The sequence below is a fragment of the Myotis myotis genome, unplaced genomic scaffold, assembly GCF_014108235.1.
Source record: "Myotis myotis isolate mMyoMyo1 unplaced genomic scaffold, mMyoMyo1.p scaffold_m19_p_3, whole genome shotgun sequence".
NCBI lineage: Eukaryota > Metazoa > Chordata > Mammalia > Chiroptera > Vespertilionidae > Myotis > Myotis myotis.
The window spans coordinates 194,534,688-194,550,596 of NW_023416335.1; the positions used below are offsets into that span (position 1 = coordinate 194,534,688).

Sequence of the window (15,909 nt, forward strand, 5' to 3'; positions counted from 1 at the left end):
CTTATTTTCTAGTTATAAAAAAGCTATAAAAATGAGTTCACAGCTTGCCTCTGCTTTGTACATATTAAGTTACACTAGGTAAGAACATTTTTCCTTTAAATGGACCTGTACGTTTCCTAACCTGATATATTGTTAGCTCTCAACTGTGTAAAGCAGCATGTTTTAGAGAGAAGGAAATACACCAAAGTATTAACAGTGGAGTAATGAGATTTGGGTGACAATTTTCCAAATTTTCTATACTCACTACTTATGTTACTCTAATAATTTAAAAAAGTAAAGAAAAGTTTATTAAAATACCTCTTAGTTATATTTAATAGTTTTATACTTATGGGAATCACTACTTTATTAAATGTCAGAACTAAAGAGTTCCCCTATAGGATCCAAAAGCTGTTCTCTGGTTTGTTAAGAATCATTGTTTGTCAAAACCAGACCTGGAAATACATTATATCATTGTCTCACCTGAATGTCGAAGTGCAGAAAATCCTTGCTCATCCTCCCACTCCCAGGTTGATTCACTCTTATTATTAGTGGAATGGAAATCAGGAATTTCATGATACCAGTCTATGTCTGTGCTGCTAATAAAACAGAAAATGATGAAGACATTATTAAGGAATTTCTCAGAACTTGAATGAAATGACTACTTTTATAGAGATTTAAACGTTTTCAGCTACCTTTTCAGAAACAAATAGTGTTTTAAGGACCTATTTATTATTAAGAAGAATAATTTGTTTTGCAAAATGAACTAGACCATCTCTAGAATCTTGCAATAACAAATGGCTTGAATCTCAATTTGACAAAAATTCTTTAAAGAGATATGTAAAGCCCGGCCGGTGTGACTCAGTTGTTGAATGTTGACCTATGAACCAGTAGTTAGTTCACAGTTGGATTCCCTGTCAGGGCACATGCCCTGGTTGCCAGTAGTGGGCATGCAGGAGGCAGCCAATTGATGATTCTCTCTCATTATTGATATTTCCACCTCTCTTTCCCTCTCCCTCTCTCTGAAATCAATAAAATAAAATAAAAACACATAAAAAAAGAGATTTGTAAAGACATCTTTGCTCCACTGATGGCATACAAGATTTTCCATATCGCTACCAGATCTTCAAAAGAACCTGAAAGACACATAGATGAGAACAAGAGCCATGCACATTCACCTGCTGATGCAGTCTCCTGTGAGAGGGTCGCAGTTCCCTGCACAGTCACAGGGCCTGCAGCCGTAGTCTCCGAAGCCCCAGTATCCCACCATACACCTGTCACAGTGTGGCCCTGCCACCCCGGGCTTGCAAGGGCAGTCACCATTACTGGGGTCACAGAAGGTCACTGAGCTGAAAGGAAGGACGGCTGATCCAACTGGATGGCAGGAACACACTACAACAGAGAGGACATACAAGGACTGATGAGTGACTGGATTGTGGAGACTGGGCCTGCCAATCCCAAAATGGCTTCCTTTTACTACACAGCATGTCTCCGAGGCACATCCTTTAGCCAGTTGGTGTATACTCAGAGAATAAAAGCTAATTAAATTACAGATAAGAAGATAAAATGAGAAAAGCACGTCTACTGCAAAACAAACCGCATTATCTATAATAATAAAAGCATAATATGCTAATTAGACCAGCTGTCCTTCTAGATGTCCCTGTGGACAACCTTCTGACCTTCCGGATGATGCCAGGGCTGTGAGGGAAGCCCGGGTCCTGGGTGGCAGAGGGCAGCCGGTGCCGGCAGCTGGGGGAAGGAAGGCCTAATGAATTTCATGCATCGGGCCTATAGTTTATTATAAAATTGAAGGCATTAAATATGAATGGATTTTGGTTGGGGGATGGGAATGAAGACAAAGAAGGAGCAATTTTGTGATAAAGGAAAAAAAAAAAAGATGAGTACGGTGTTCAAGAAGCCAAAAAAAGATTGTTTCAAGGAGGTAGGCAATATCAGCTGTGTCAAATGCTGATAGGTCTAAGGAGATGAGGAATGGAAATGGATTATTGCATTTCACAACATGAGGGCCACTGGTGTCCTTGATAGGGACAGTTTCAGTGAAATAGTGAGTAGCAAACCTAATTGAAGCGGTCTTGGGAGAGAATGGCAGTAAAGGAAGTTGAGCCTGAGAACAGACACCTCTTTTGAGAAGATTTCCTATAAGGGCACAGAAATGTAGTGACAGCTAAACCTGAATGGGGATGTGAACTCTAATGAAGGTGTGAGTTTTGTTTATTTTGTTTTAAGATGGGAGAATTTATAGCATGTCTGGAGTGTGCATTGAGTGGAAAGAAGTTGAAGTTTGACGTTTATCACACATTTGGAGAGAATGTATACTGTATAGCATGAATGTATCAAACTGCTATGTGAAAACTTTAAAAGAAATCACATATTCCAATATAAACATTTCCTCATTATGAGGTGAATAAACCAATAGTGCCTTTATCACTCAGGTAAGTCAATTTTGTTCTTGACAACATATAGGGGAACCAGAATAAAGACCCACATCTAATGTAATATATGGTATCCCACCAACACCATTATCTTTTTCTCTAATAGAAAATTCAAGCCTTTCTGGGATTTAGCCCCTCTGTACTACCATATATTTTAAAACCTACACAGATTTCAGGAATGGCCAGAGAAGAATGTGATTCTGTCACGTGGGCTAGTGGATTTCTGTCAATGTGACTTTTTACATAATTACCAGATAAAAATACCACTTGCAAACTATGCAGAAGTAGCTCCAGGCAGAAGGCCCTGACATCGTTCACAGCATACTTTTTCAGACTGCACACCGAGGCTTGCCTTGCATACCGATCTCCTGAAGTTTGTATAGCAGGCAATATCTGACACTCATAATCTACATTTCTTATTTTCTTCCAAAATGCAAATGTATTTCCTTCTTGCTTGGGGAAAAATAAGAGGTTTTTCTTAGATTCTGGTTCAGGTTCTGATTCTCCAAAGTATATTTCTTATTAGTTGTTGATTCTAAAATGTAACTCAAGCACTTAATTTTTACCTATTCATTATGATGAATGTCAAAGTTACAACCCAACTGGAGTGACATAAATCCTACTGCAGCTTTGTCTTTTCTTGTTAGACATGAAATCCAATAGTAAACATTTGCCCTAAGCTGCTCTCACAACCAAATTAGCAAAACAAAATTAGTTAAAATGACGTTTTTAACTCCTAAATATTGTTACAAGATTTCTTTTAAAATGCAAATGACTAATTTAAAAGAATATATTCTATACTGATATGTCCTGTTATAAGAAAACCTGAAATGATAATACAAAGCATTCAAAACAGATACGATAGAGAAAATGGGTACTTTCATAAACGATTTCACAATAGGTTCCCTTTAAATAATGAATTTAGATACTTGCTAAATGTTATACGAATTTTATTTACAGATATGTGGTTGCATCAATACACCTATTGTGTGAAGCACTGTTTCTCTATGGAGTACAGAAAAGAGGACATGAAGCTGCTCTGGAGTATATTCTACCAGAAAACCTAACTTGTAATGAAACAACAGATGAACATGTTTTCTAAGTAACCTTCTGCATCTGTAAGGCTCTGAAATGAGTATTTGTTTCAACCACAAATGCTAACAATAAATACAGTTGTTTGAAAGTTACCTGTAACATGTCTTAGGAAGATCTCTTAGGAAGACAGAAAATAAAACAAGGACAGTATAATAGACTTGGTAAGGGCACAAACTTAGGAGTCAGACTAGATGAGTTCAAATCTGGTTCTAAGGTTTATTCCTTTGTGGAATTAACCTCCTCAAGACTCAGTTTTCTCACTGATGAAGTAAGAAGTATGCTATAGGTTTGTGTGAGGATTAAATAAGATGACGTATATATGTAGCAATGTGTCAGGCATTTATTGGCATCAAATGCTCAAAGAATAAATATTATTATTATTATTACCTAGGTGAAACATTGGTTTTAAAATGCTCATCATTCATTCATGCCTTCACTCACACCTTTGTCAAAGAGTTCTTGAACTTTAGAGTTAACATGAACTATGCTAGGGGCTGAAGACACAAAAACGAGTACAGAGTCACTATTCAGTAAAAGAAGAGAGATAGGCAAATAAATAATTACAGGGCAGTAAATGTTATAACAATGTAGTCCAGGGTGCATGGGAACACAGAGGAAAGAGCAATAACTGCCTCGGTGTAGATAAGGGTTGTTTTGAAAGGAAATTAATGATCAAACTGGCTTTCAAAATAAGCGGAAATTTCTTGCTTTACACCTGGAAGAAATTTGGAGGCAAATGGCTTTCTCCACGATTCTAAGTCCTATAGAATTAGGTAACTTGCCTGTTACATGTTTCTTTCTTTGGATTAAAAAAAAAATCAATCTGCTATTACTGTCCTTTTGTGGATCAGAACATGTTGAGGAAAAAGTAGGGTCTGATCTATGGTCCTGCTGCTTATAGAAAGGTACCCTACAATGTAATGTAGAACTAGAGTCACAGCTGTCAACCCATGTGAACATAAGTATGCACAAATGGCAGGAATATAATGGAAAAGTTATGGCTTCCTTTATTCTGATGGGGTTGCTAAAGCCTTTGGTGGTGGAGTCATAGGAAACCATTGCTGTCTTTTCATCTTTATTTGCACCTTCACTAGACTCCTAGGAGTTTGTTTGCATGTCTTTCACTCAGAGAGTGATCCATGATGCCAAGCGTGCTGTAGACACACCCAGTTGTGTTCAGCATCTTACCCTTTTGAAATTGCCAGGACTCCTTAGCATTACCTTATGACTCTAGCTTTTTGCTATTCTGTTTGTAAAAGCTATACTGGGAGCAAAATACCCTGAAAGTATTTATTTCTGATTTAGCTTTTCTAAAAACAGAACTCAGAGTTCAAGGCCCTCAGCTGGGAAAGAAGCTGTTGGTCAAGCCCTTTCATCATTGTCCAGTGGCCACTCCTCAGTGTGCTGCCCAGGCTCCCAACATTTTCTCCTGAAAAGGCCAAGGCCCTACAGAATTTCTTATGGGGAATTTTTAACGTCAAAGCTATTTTGAAAGCTGTCCAGTTGCCTGCGGAGGTTCTTGGATGACTAGGAGTTAAAGGAGATGACTTTGCATACAACTCTAAACAGAAAGGGGGAATATGAGCTGTTGTTACTATATTTAGTGTGAAGTTAAATGTTAGATAAAATAAAATCTTCTAGCCCTTTTGGTACTGTTTTCTCCTTTCTTTCTACTACCAACTATTTGTAAACAAACTTTACTCTGTACCCCTTTATTAGCCTAGGGAACAGTTTTCTATACATCCTTTAAATGTTATATGCATTGTGTTCAAAGATGTCTAGTTCCATGATGTTAAAGGTGTATGTTAGTTTCAAATAAAGTTATGCTAGAATAAATCTAATAAGAGAATGATCTAAATTAAGATTTGCCTTTCACTTACCAAAAATGCAGTGTCTCTTGAGTTACTGTACAACCCACAAAAAGAAGATCCATTTCTGCCTCTATTTAATACTTTAAAAATAATTGTAAGGTATTTAAGTATATTTATTATCTGTCTTCTATAAAATTTTAAATGAGTAATGCAAACAAATACAAGTCACACCCTTTAATTTTTAATGCTTCACTATGTGGCTCCTGCTCAGACCCTACATTTGATTTTTGTATCATTCCTTTCCTGTTTACTATTTGTAACTGAACCAGTTACTATTTATTCCTGAGTATATCTCAGAGTTCTTTGACAGCTAAATAGCCAATTTTATATTCCTGGATTGCTACTTCAGTTAAAACTGAAGAAAGTACTTTTGAAGTAAAGACAAATTTTACTACAGGGAAACTTTTCAGTATAATTTTGGATACAGTATTTTGCTTTGATGATTGGTTATATCCCACATCATTATCTTTTTGTTGAAGAAGCCTCCTGTATTCCCAATCACTCAAGCAGCATCTACCCAGGCACCTAGCCAGGAATTGAGGTCATCCCTAACCCCTTTTTCCTTTGGAGAAAGAACCCTTATTTATTCCATCTTTCTTGCTAGTAGCTCTCTCCTTTGAACTGATGTTGCTAGTCCCTGCTATAACATATCATGGTACCCTTCTCTTCATAGCACTTACTGCAGTTTCCACTTACATACTTACTTGGATAAATGTACTTATAGTCTGTTTCCATGGGGTTAGGAACTGTTTTATTGTATTCTAGAGGCCTGGTGCATGAAATTCATGCACGGGTAGGGTCCCCAGGCCTGGCCAGCCATCAGAGCTGATCGGGGCCTTCCGGCTGCCAGCTGGGGCCTTCCTTCCCCCGTCTGCCAGCTGCTGGCCGGGGCCTTCCTTTGTTCTGTGTCGACCCCTGGTGGTCAACGCATGTCATAGTGAGCGGTTGAACTCCTGGTCAGTCGAACTCCAGAAGGGACAATTCGCATATTAGCCTTTTATTATATAGGATACAGTGACTATGAAGAGCCTGCCACATTGTCACCACTGAGTAAATCTATGTTGAATTTTTAATAATGGATGAATTATAGTCACTTAATAACTATTTCTTAATGATTGATATTCTTCTGGCCTCTAATGTAATCTCTTTATGTTGTATTTTTTTGTTTGTTTTTGCCTCACTGCTGTTTCTATGGTACACTGTAAAGGCCTAGAAAGTAGGAACCACATCTTTTCATATCTGTATCCTCAAAACCTAGGACCATAACTGACCCACTTCAGGGACTCATTCAATCTTTGTTGAATGAATGAATGTACCTCTCAATAACCAACAAATGTGAAATGATTTATGTTTGAAATGAATATACCTCTCAATAACTGACAAACATGCAATGATCTAGGTTTAAACCTCCACAAAGGTTCATACTATTTATTTATAGGTTTTTAGTATCTTAGCACCACAGCATTTGCAATACTAAGATACTAGAAAAATAAAAAATAAAAACAAAGCAAAACAACAAATTCATAGAAAATTAAAATGCTCAAGTAGAACAGATTATTCTTAATCTTGAGACTATTTCCTACATTTAATGCTTCACTCAGTCAAGTTTTATTATTTATTATATTTAATAAAAGTTCTTTAATCTAGCCGAAACCAGTTTGGTTCAGTGGATAGAGCATCGGCCTGTGGACTGAAGGGTCCCAGGTTCGATTCCGGTCGGGGGCATGTGCCTGGGTTGCGGGCACGTCCCCAATAGGAGATGTGCAGGAGGCAGCTGATCGATGTTTCTCTCTCATCGATGTTTCTAACTCTCTATCTCTCTCCCTCCTTCTCTGTAAAACATCAATAAAATATATTTAAAAAAAAAAAAAAAGTTCTTTAATCTAACTCTGTAGGAGACATTCCCACCACACTGGCAGCAAAATTTTTTGTGTGTCACATTAATCAATCTGAAATTCCTTTCCTCACTTTCATCCAATTATATCTAATTATGACTTTTTGTTCTAGGGGAGTAAATTATTTTTTGCCACTCCCTATATCCCCTTACACCTTTTGAGTATGTGTAAAAAGTTATATTCTCTCTGATACGTTTCCTAATTGATCTGAGAACATTTATGCTTTTTTATATTTATCTATTAGCATCTCTCTTTTCATGATTGTTTTGTTGGTCTGTTTGGAACACTCTCCATTTACCATCATCTTTCTTGTACTAAGAATTCTTAAGATAAATACAATTCTTTATATTCACACTTCACATGGCTCTTTATCAGTAAGCAAAGTCTTATTCAAAACCCAAAGTGTTATTAAAAAAAAAATCTAAGTTTTTAATATATTATTTTTGGCTCCAGTATGTATATCTGATTATCCCCACCTTTGTTAACTCATTTTGTTTTCATCAACTATGTCATGATTTGGATCTTTGTAGGTCTTTGGCTCAAAGTCTCTGAGGTCAGACAAAGCTGGGTTCAAAACCCAGCTCTGCCTCTGACCATTTGCATGAACTTAGACAAACTATATAATCAATTTAAGCCCCATGTCCTCATTTATAAAGTACAAAAGACACCACCTAACTTATAAAAATGCTAAATGGGATAACTTATGTCAGTTGCCCAATAGTAACTGGCCCATAGTAGCTACTCAAAAATGCTAGTTCTCTTTTTTATACCCCATCTAATTTTGTCTGGACTTCTGAAGGTTTTGTTATTTTATAATTCTTTGCTTAATTAATTCTTGTCCTCATCAAATGCAGAATGACATATTACTTAGTTATTCAGTGAATTACACTTTGTTTTGGAGCCATTTTAGAGAATTCATGACCTCTCCTACTTCTATTCCCCAGTCTGACTGACTTTTATTATTCATCAATTCATAAAATTTCTCCTTGTGGGGTGAATTTTAATATGTTATTTAATCTTTTAAAAGGATAGTCCTACTCTGATTATTACATTATGATATATGTATTTTCTCTATCATTTTAACTTCTTAACCCTCTTGTTTTATATACTAGATTTTTTTAAAAGCTGAGATTAGCCCAGCTGGCATGGCTCAGTGGTTCAGCATTGACCTGTAAACCAGGAGGTCACGGTTTGATTCCCAGTCAAGGCACATGCCCAGGTTGCGGGCTTGATCACCAGTTGGGGGCATGCAGAAGGTAGCCAATCAATGATTCTCTTTCATCATTGATGTTTCTATATCTCTCCTTCCTCTCTATGATCAATAAAATTATATAAAAAAATAAAAAGCTGAGATTAGAGTTTTCTAACTATTATTGCCGAATCACTAGAGTCTAGTAAGGACTAATTTACTTAGAAATTAAAGTCTATCTGATCTAATGAGTGATAGAACGTGGAGGGAGAGAGAAGGAAAGGTAGGAGGATTCTAACAATGATTCTTTGGATTCTTGTTTGGCCTTTCGGTAATCAGTTAACTGGTTGAGAAGCAGAATATAGTAATAGGAGAAGCAGGTTTGGTATCAAAATAGGGTTTCTGTAGGCCCTTTGGACTTGAGGTGCTTATGGGATGTCTGATATAGAATAAATGGAGTAGAAATGGTTTTTGAAGTTGTGGATTTTGATGTTCTTTCACAGGAAGAAAAGCATAGTGTGAAAATCCAGAGGGCAAAGTGCCAGAAGGAGACCAAGATGAAGTAGCCAGAAAAGTGGGATAAAAGCTAAGAGAATATATAAGAAAGAGAACATAGCTAGTGGACACATGGACTTCAAAAAGATTGAGTAAGGTAAAAACTGTGAGGTTAGATTGGATATATTGGAACTCATTAATAAGAGCACTGATTAGTCAGAATTCTTTTGGTTGCAAGCACTGGAAATACAAATCAATCAACTTAAGGAATTATTAGTTCATGTTAATGGGAAGGAGAAGGGAGGATCCAGGGTCTTAAATGATATTAATATTTTCTCCCCATCTTTCTCCATAATCTCTGTCCTTCTCTGTTTTGGTCTCATTCTTTTCTATTGAAGACAGGCTTTCGGTCCACAGAGAAAGACAACATTGGAGGTAGCACCAGCCTCACATCTTCTCATCCTCACAAATCCAGAGGAAGGAGGGAACTCTCTTTACCCACTTCAGAATGTATAACTTTCTGGGAAGGACTCTGACTGGCCAGGCCAGCCAGGGTCATGAGCCTACACCAGTGATGGCAAACCTATGACATGCGTGTCAAAGGTGACACGCGAACTCATTTTTTTTGGTTGATTTTTCTTTGTTAAATGGCATTTAAATATATAAAATAAATATCAAAAATATAAATCTTTGTTTTACTATGGTTGCAATATCAAAAAATTTCTATTTCTATATGTGACACGGCTCCAGAGTTAAGTTAGGGTTTTCAAAATGCTGACACGCCGAGCTCAAAAGGTTCGCCATCACTGCACTAGATTATTTAAAGTTTGCTTTTCAGAAACAGTTACTTCATATTGATTCTATGCTGGAATCATACACAGTTACTTTCAATATAAAACAAAGATGTCTATGTTGTTTACATGACATAAAATGAACTCGTGGCTTTCTAAGATTACAATTTGAAAGAAAAGCCCACCTAAGCTAATACTAAAAGAAATGTCAATGACCCTTGAGGAAAATCCTTTTCTGAGACAGACCAGAACATAGGCACAAGAATGAAAAATGGAAGGTGCTATGGGTTCCTTAATGTGTCACTGTGGTAAGGTATTCTGGTTTTTACTAATTTAAATTTTTTATTTTTAAGACACTTTGAAGGGAAAGAAAAACCACACTAGAGGTAGAATGAAGTAATTGTTAAATAGAGGTATGAGCAAACACAAAGATTCTTTCTGGGAACATCATGAGATCATATCTGAGTAGACTGTGAAGTTAGAAAAGTGATCTGTGGCAAGATAGTTACCCATTCAAAGCACTTTTATTTCCATCAGCTGAGCAGTTCTCACTTAAGTCAGAAAGAAAAGAAAAGAAAAAAGGAAAGAAGAACAGAAAAAATGATTTGGGTGGATGATAGAACTCTGTCTTTACAAAGAGAGCTGGCTAGTTAGGGTAACAGTAACCAAGTAACCAGACATTATCTTGGTAAACACTTGGTTTGGGTTTAAGGGCAGAGGGATCAAGTTTATTTTTATTCATTCTCTACTGAAACGCAATTGACTACATTTATTTTGGCCCACCAGGGAGGAAGGAAGGGCACGTCAGTTTTTTAAGAGGTTGTTTACTTTGATAGGGAATGTATTCTGCTTTCTTTTCCATTTGCTGATTTTTCTTTAAATATGGAGAAAGACTATGCAATAGTTAAAAATAAGTTTTGACATAAAAGTCAATAAATTTATTGTATAGTTACTAACTGGCTATTTCTTAAAAAGAGAGCTAATTCTGTTCTAGAAAGCATGTTCTTCAAACATCTGTTTCAAACCATGTGTTCTACTAAAGTAAGGAAATTTTTCTGTAGGAAATTTCATGTCATGGAGCAAATAGCTGTTAATATTCCATACCCAATCAATTTCCCATTTGTCTAATATTTAACACCCTTTGTGTTAAAAGGAATGATAAAGAGAAAAAAGCTTTATGAAGAACTGAATTCAATGATTATTTAAATCCAACACAATAACATACTTGTACTAGTTTAATGCTATGTTTTAAAATATGTAAATATGAAGTAAAAGGAAAATGTTGATGTAGCACTAATTTTATTATAAATTCCAGTTGCAGTATACTAATTCACTTCAAGTATGAGATATTTACAGTAAATAAATTTATATACTATGAATAAGAGGGCATTCTCTGAATGGTATTGCTAGGTCTTTATTTTGAAACTGTTACATGAAAAACAGACATCTTAGAATTCTGCCAGAAATTTCTTGGAGAAAAGCTGAGGTTCTAAGTTAGACATCTTTAAGTGGGAGAAGGTACTAACATTCACATCTCTCACTATATCAGGAGAGAAGACCTACCTGTCTAGCCAGAGTTTTAGTAATCCTTTAGGATTTCTTGTCAGAGTCATGGCTAATTCAGTGAGTAGACTAAGTTATAGATGATTATTAGCTCAAAATCTTTCACCAAAGATGAAAACAAATGGAGCTCACACAAGAAACAAGAATGATATAAGTAGTTGTCCTCATATGCTAGTCAGGAGGTCAAAAGGCTGAATCAGAATTACCAATGAAACTTAAAAATACAGCATAAGTGTCTATCAGTAGATGAATGGTTTAAAAAATTGTGGCACATCTACACAATGGAATACTACGCTGTGATAAAAAAAGGAGTTCTTGCCCTGACTGGTTTGGCTCAATGGATAGAGCATCGGCCTGCGGACTGAAGGGTCCCAGGTTCGATTCCAGTCAAGGGCATGTACCTTGGTTGCGGGCACATCCCCAGTAGGGAGTTTGCAGGAGGCAGCTGATCGATGTTTCTAACTCTCTATCCCTCACCCTTCTTCTCTCTAAAAAATCAATAAAATATATTTTTTTAAAAAGGAGTTCTTACCATTTGCAACAGCATTGATGGAACTGGAGGGCATTATGCTAAGTGAAATAAGCCAGTCAGAGAAAGATAAATATCACATGATCTCACTCATTTATGGAATATAATGAACAATATAATCTGATGAACAAAAACAGATCCAGAGACAGAGAAACATCAATCAGACCGTCAAACCTCAGAGGGAAGGTAGGGGAAGGTGGGGGCAAAGGGGAGAGATCAACCAAAGGACTTATATGCATGCATATAGGCCTAACCAATGGACACAGACAACAGGGGGGTGAGGGCATGAGTGAGGGGGACGGGAGGGTAATGTGGGGATAAGGACACATATGTAATAACTTAATCAATAAAGAAATTTAAAAAATACAGATCTCAGCCCCCATCCCTGATGGAGATTCTGATTCGGAAGATCAGGGCCGGAGCTCTGAGATGTCATGTTTTTAATAAGTGTTCCTAAGTGATTCTGATCCATATGCAGGTTTGACTAGAAAGAAGTTCTTGGATCAGAAATGGGACCATGAAGGTGCAAGACTTCATTCAAAGGAGAGAAACCATTCCTCTTTTAGTTTAGAGTCTGAGTCACTGAATTCCTGATTAAAGAAAACAACAATGATCTGGTAGCTTGAAACTGGCATGGTGGGACTATTTAAACCATAAAAATTGGCCAGTGCTGTAAATCAGCATTTTGTTTTGTTTGTTTTCTTTTCTCCCTAGAAAGTCAGCATACCACTGCCTATTAGGTTTATTCTCACATTTATACTGTGCCTGCCTTAGGAAAATCTACTAAGGTTATAGGATACCAAAGGTACATAAGTGACTTTAGAGATTTCAAATAAATTACTCTAAAAGAGACTTCTCTTTTAGAACAGAGAGATGGTATTCCTTACAGTACCTCAGTACCTCAGTGAAATTATGTTTTCCATTTTACTTCTGTACCTTTGTGACCAGCCAGTTTGAGCCTCAATTTCTGCTCTCAGCCCCAGATTCAGTTGGGGTGGTTTAACACTGTCCCTTGTGTTCACAGACCTTAAACTCACTGTCCTTTTAAAATTCGTTTTCTGAGTTGTAGAAATAAATTCAGTTTCAATGATCTTCAGTAGTCTTAAAAAAACAAACATCTTTGGAATCCCTAGAAGTGATTTCTTGGCAATGGAAATGTGTAGCTGACTGTTTGGGTCCCGCAGTTGATTCTGGTTACAGTTGAAATAAAGAGGAAGTGAGAACAGAAATAATTTAATTGCTCACAGGAATACATCTGTTGGCTAGTAGATTTGGTGCATGGCTCTTTTTATTTAAGTTTAATGAATTTATGGCCATCAATTAAGTGCACACATAAGGACCATAGCACTTAGCACGGTGCTTATCAGGATAGAGGTAGGGAAAATAGAGCCTGGAACATGAATGGGGCCAATAAATCCTTGGCTTACTTGGCAGGGAGCTGGTGATGTAACTGTGAACAGAGTCCCAAGACTAGTGCCACTGATACTTGTTAAATGAATGAATGTGCCAAGGTGAGTATTCTATTAAATGTGTGGTAGATTGAATAACATAAGTTCATTCCATTTTCTAGATGGACTCATTAAAGGCGAAGAAGGCAATCATTGATTAGAAAGTAGGACAAACTGTGTTTCGGCACTTTTAGAGGAAAAAAATTAAACAGCAACCAAAGAAGTGTTGGAGGCATCTCACCAAGGAAATCTCCCCTCACCTGCTTTCATCTCATCCACACATTCCCTTCAGGTACTCCACAAATCTCTTTCATTGCACTTTCCTCATATAGTGGGGATAATAAAAGTACCTACATCAAAGTGCTTTTGTGAAAGTTAAATGAATTAATGAATATATTGCCCTTTGAACCGTGAACAGAAAATAGTAGGCACTCTATACACATCAGCTATTACTATCATATCATCACCATCACCACAGTGGATTGAAGTGGACTGTTATTTTAAGTTTCTCCTCATCTAGAGTGTAAGATCTTTTAGGGAAGACCTTTTGTCTTTACAGACCTAGTGCTTATTACAGTGCCTGGCACTCAAGACATGTCTCCTGAGCAACACTAAGTATATAATTTACGTACTACTGGTAAATTCTGTCTGGGTTGATGCTTCAAGTTTGCAGTGGTTCCAACTCCTGAGAAGACATAAACTAGGAAATGAGGGAGAGAAGTGTTTTCATATGTCATCACTGATAAATGATTGTAGACTGCCGAGGCTTAGTTTATGTTATGTTTGTAATTATTTCACTGATAGAAATATAAGGTCCTTGATGTATGATTGTGGGATCTAGCACTTGGAAATAAATAACAAATAAAGGGAAGGAATTTCTGGGACATGGCTTCCCAAGTTTCTATACAACATTGGCCCCACAGATGTTCTGTAAGAAAGGCATTCCCTGCCTGGCCGGCGTGGCTCAGTGGTTGAGCATCGACCTATGAACCAGGAAGTCATGGTTTGATTCCCAGTCAGGGCACATGCCCGGGTTGTGGGCTCCATCCCCTGTGTGGGCCATATAGGAAGCAGCCAATCCATGATTCTCTCTCATCATTGATGTTTCTATCTCTCTCTCCTTCTCCCTTCCTCTCTGAGATCAATAAAAATAATAATAATAAAAAAAGAATCACCAAGGCCATTTGCCAACACATTAAGAAAAAGAAAGAAAGGAAGGAAGGAAGGAAGGAAGGAAGGAAGGAAGGAAGGAAGGGAGGGAGGGAGGGAGGGAGGGAGGGAGGGAGGGAGGGAGGGAGGGAGGAAGGAAGGAAGGAGAGAGAGAGAGAGAGAGAGAGAGAGAGAGAGAGAGAGAGAGAGAGGCATTCCCGGTAAAATTTGAGAGACACACCTCAAAGCTCTGTCTGAGGTTTGTTAATGAAGATTAGCATATGAAGGGCTCTGAGAAATCCTGAGGAAACCTTTGATTAATTCACCATTTTCTAAATTTTCAGGCCATAGACAGATTTCGCCTTATATTCATTTCTACTAACATCTCATGGAATTAGTGTTCCATGGATTAAACTTTGGAAAGTACTAAACTACAGAAACATACTTATCCAGATTTCCATTTTCCCCTCAGTAAATCTTTATGTAATTCAGTTTTTAAAAATTCTAAGTCTATATGCACAAGTAGAGATGTAAACATTGGTAAATTTGATGCTCAGGGAATGATAGGATGCTCTGGCCAATTTTAAAAAAATTAACCTTTACAGTAAGTGCTAAAATGCATTTAACTTTTATTGAAAAGCTTTCTGTGGCATTCTCAAACTTTAATATGATATGATCACCTGGGAATTTCGTTAAAGTGCAAATTTGATTGGGTGGGTCTGGATGGGAATAGAAGTTCTGCATTTTCTAATCAGATGGTGCCAGTGGGATTGGTCTCAGGGCCACACACTGAGTAGCAGATTTCTTTTCTGCCTTGGTGAGCAGAGTAGAATAAATATAATAAAATTGTTATTTTGAATAACATTGTACATGTTGTTGATAGAACCACACACTGAGATAGTTTAAAGTTTTAAAAATATCAACTTGTTTTCTTGATACTATCTTTGTCATAAAAGTAAATTGGGAACTAAGGGAGAAAAGTTGTGGCTATGGCAACATCTATATCAGCACCTACCATGAAATCTGATATATTATAGATACTTAATAAATGTCAGTTAATTAATTTATTTGCCATTAATTTTATCGGAATTAATAACTCTCAAAGTGACAGGGGCACATCTGCCAAGCAGATAGTTAATGATATGAAAATATTGCTAAATAATAGTGAAAATGAACTATTAGACTTGATAAATTAGTTCAGCAATGTAGCAGTATACAAAATTAACACCCAGAAATCTATGGCTTTTTTATACACCAATAATGAGCTCACAAAAAGAGAAACTAAAAAAAAACAACAACCCCATTTACCATTGCAACAAAAAAATTAAGATACCTAGGAATAAACTTAACTAAGGAAGTAAAGCACCTGTACTCAGAAAACTACAGGACATTGAAAAAAGAGATAGAGGAAGACATAAAGAAATGGAAGAATATACCATTTCATGGATTGGTAGA

General features: G+C 36.8%; 1 protein-coding gene across 5 annotated transcripts in view; it reads right to left on the minus strand.

The window, feature by feature from the left end:
• NTN4 (netrin 4) overlaps positions 1 to 15,909 on the minus strand; it is a 109,906-nt gene that overhangs the window by 16,912 nt on the left and 77,085 nt on the right. For 4 of the 5 annotated variants that reach the window (XM_036299907.1, XM_036299909.1, XM_036299908.1 and 1 more), the window contains exons 6-7: positions 1,155 to 1,368; positions 460 to 575 (exon numbers count right to left, since the gene is read on the minus strand). In XM_036299907.1, the coding sequence (XP_036155800.1) occupies positions 460 to 575; positions 1,155 to 1,368 (330 nt within the window). The remainder of the gene's footprint in view (positions 1 to 459; positions 576 to 1,154; positions 1,369 to 15,909) is intronic. The other variant, XM_036299906.1, reaches the window with a different exon arrangement.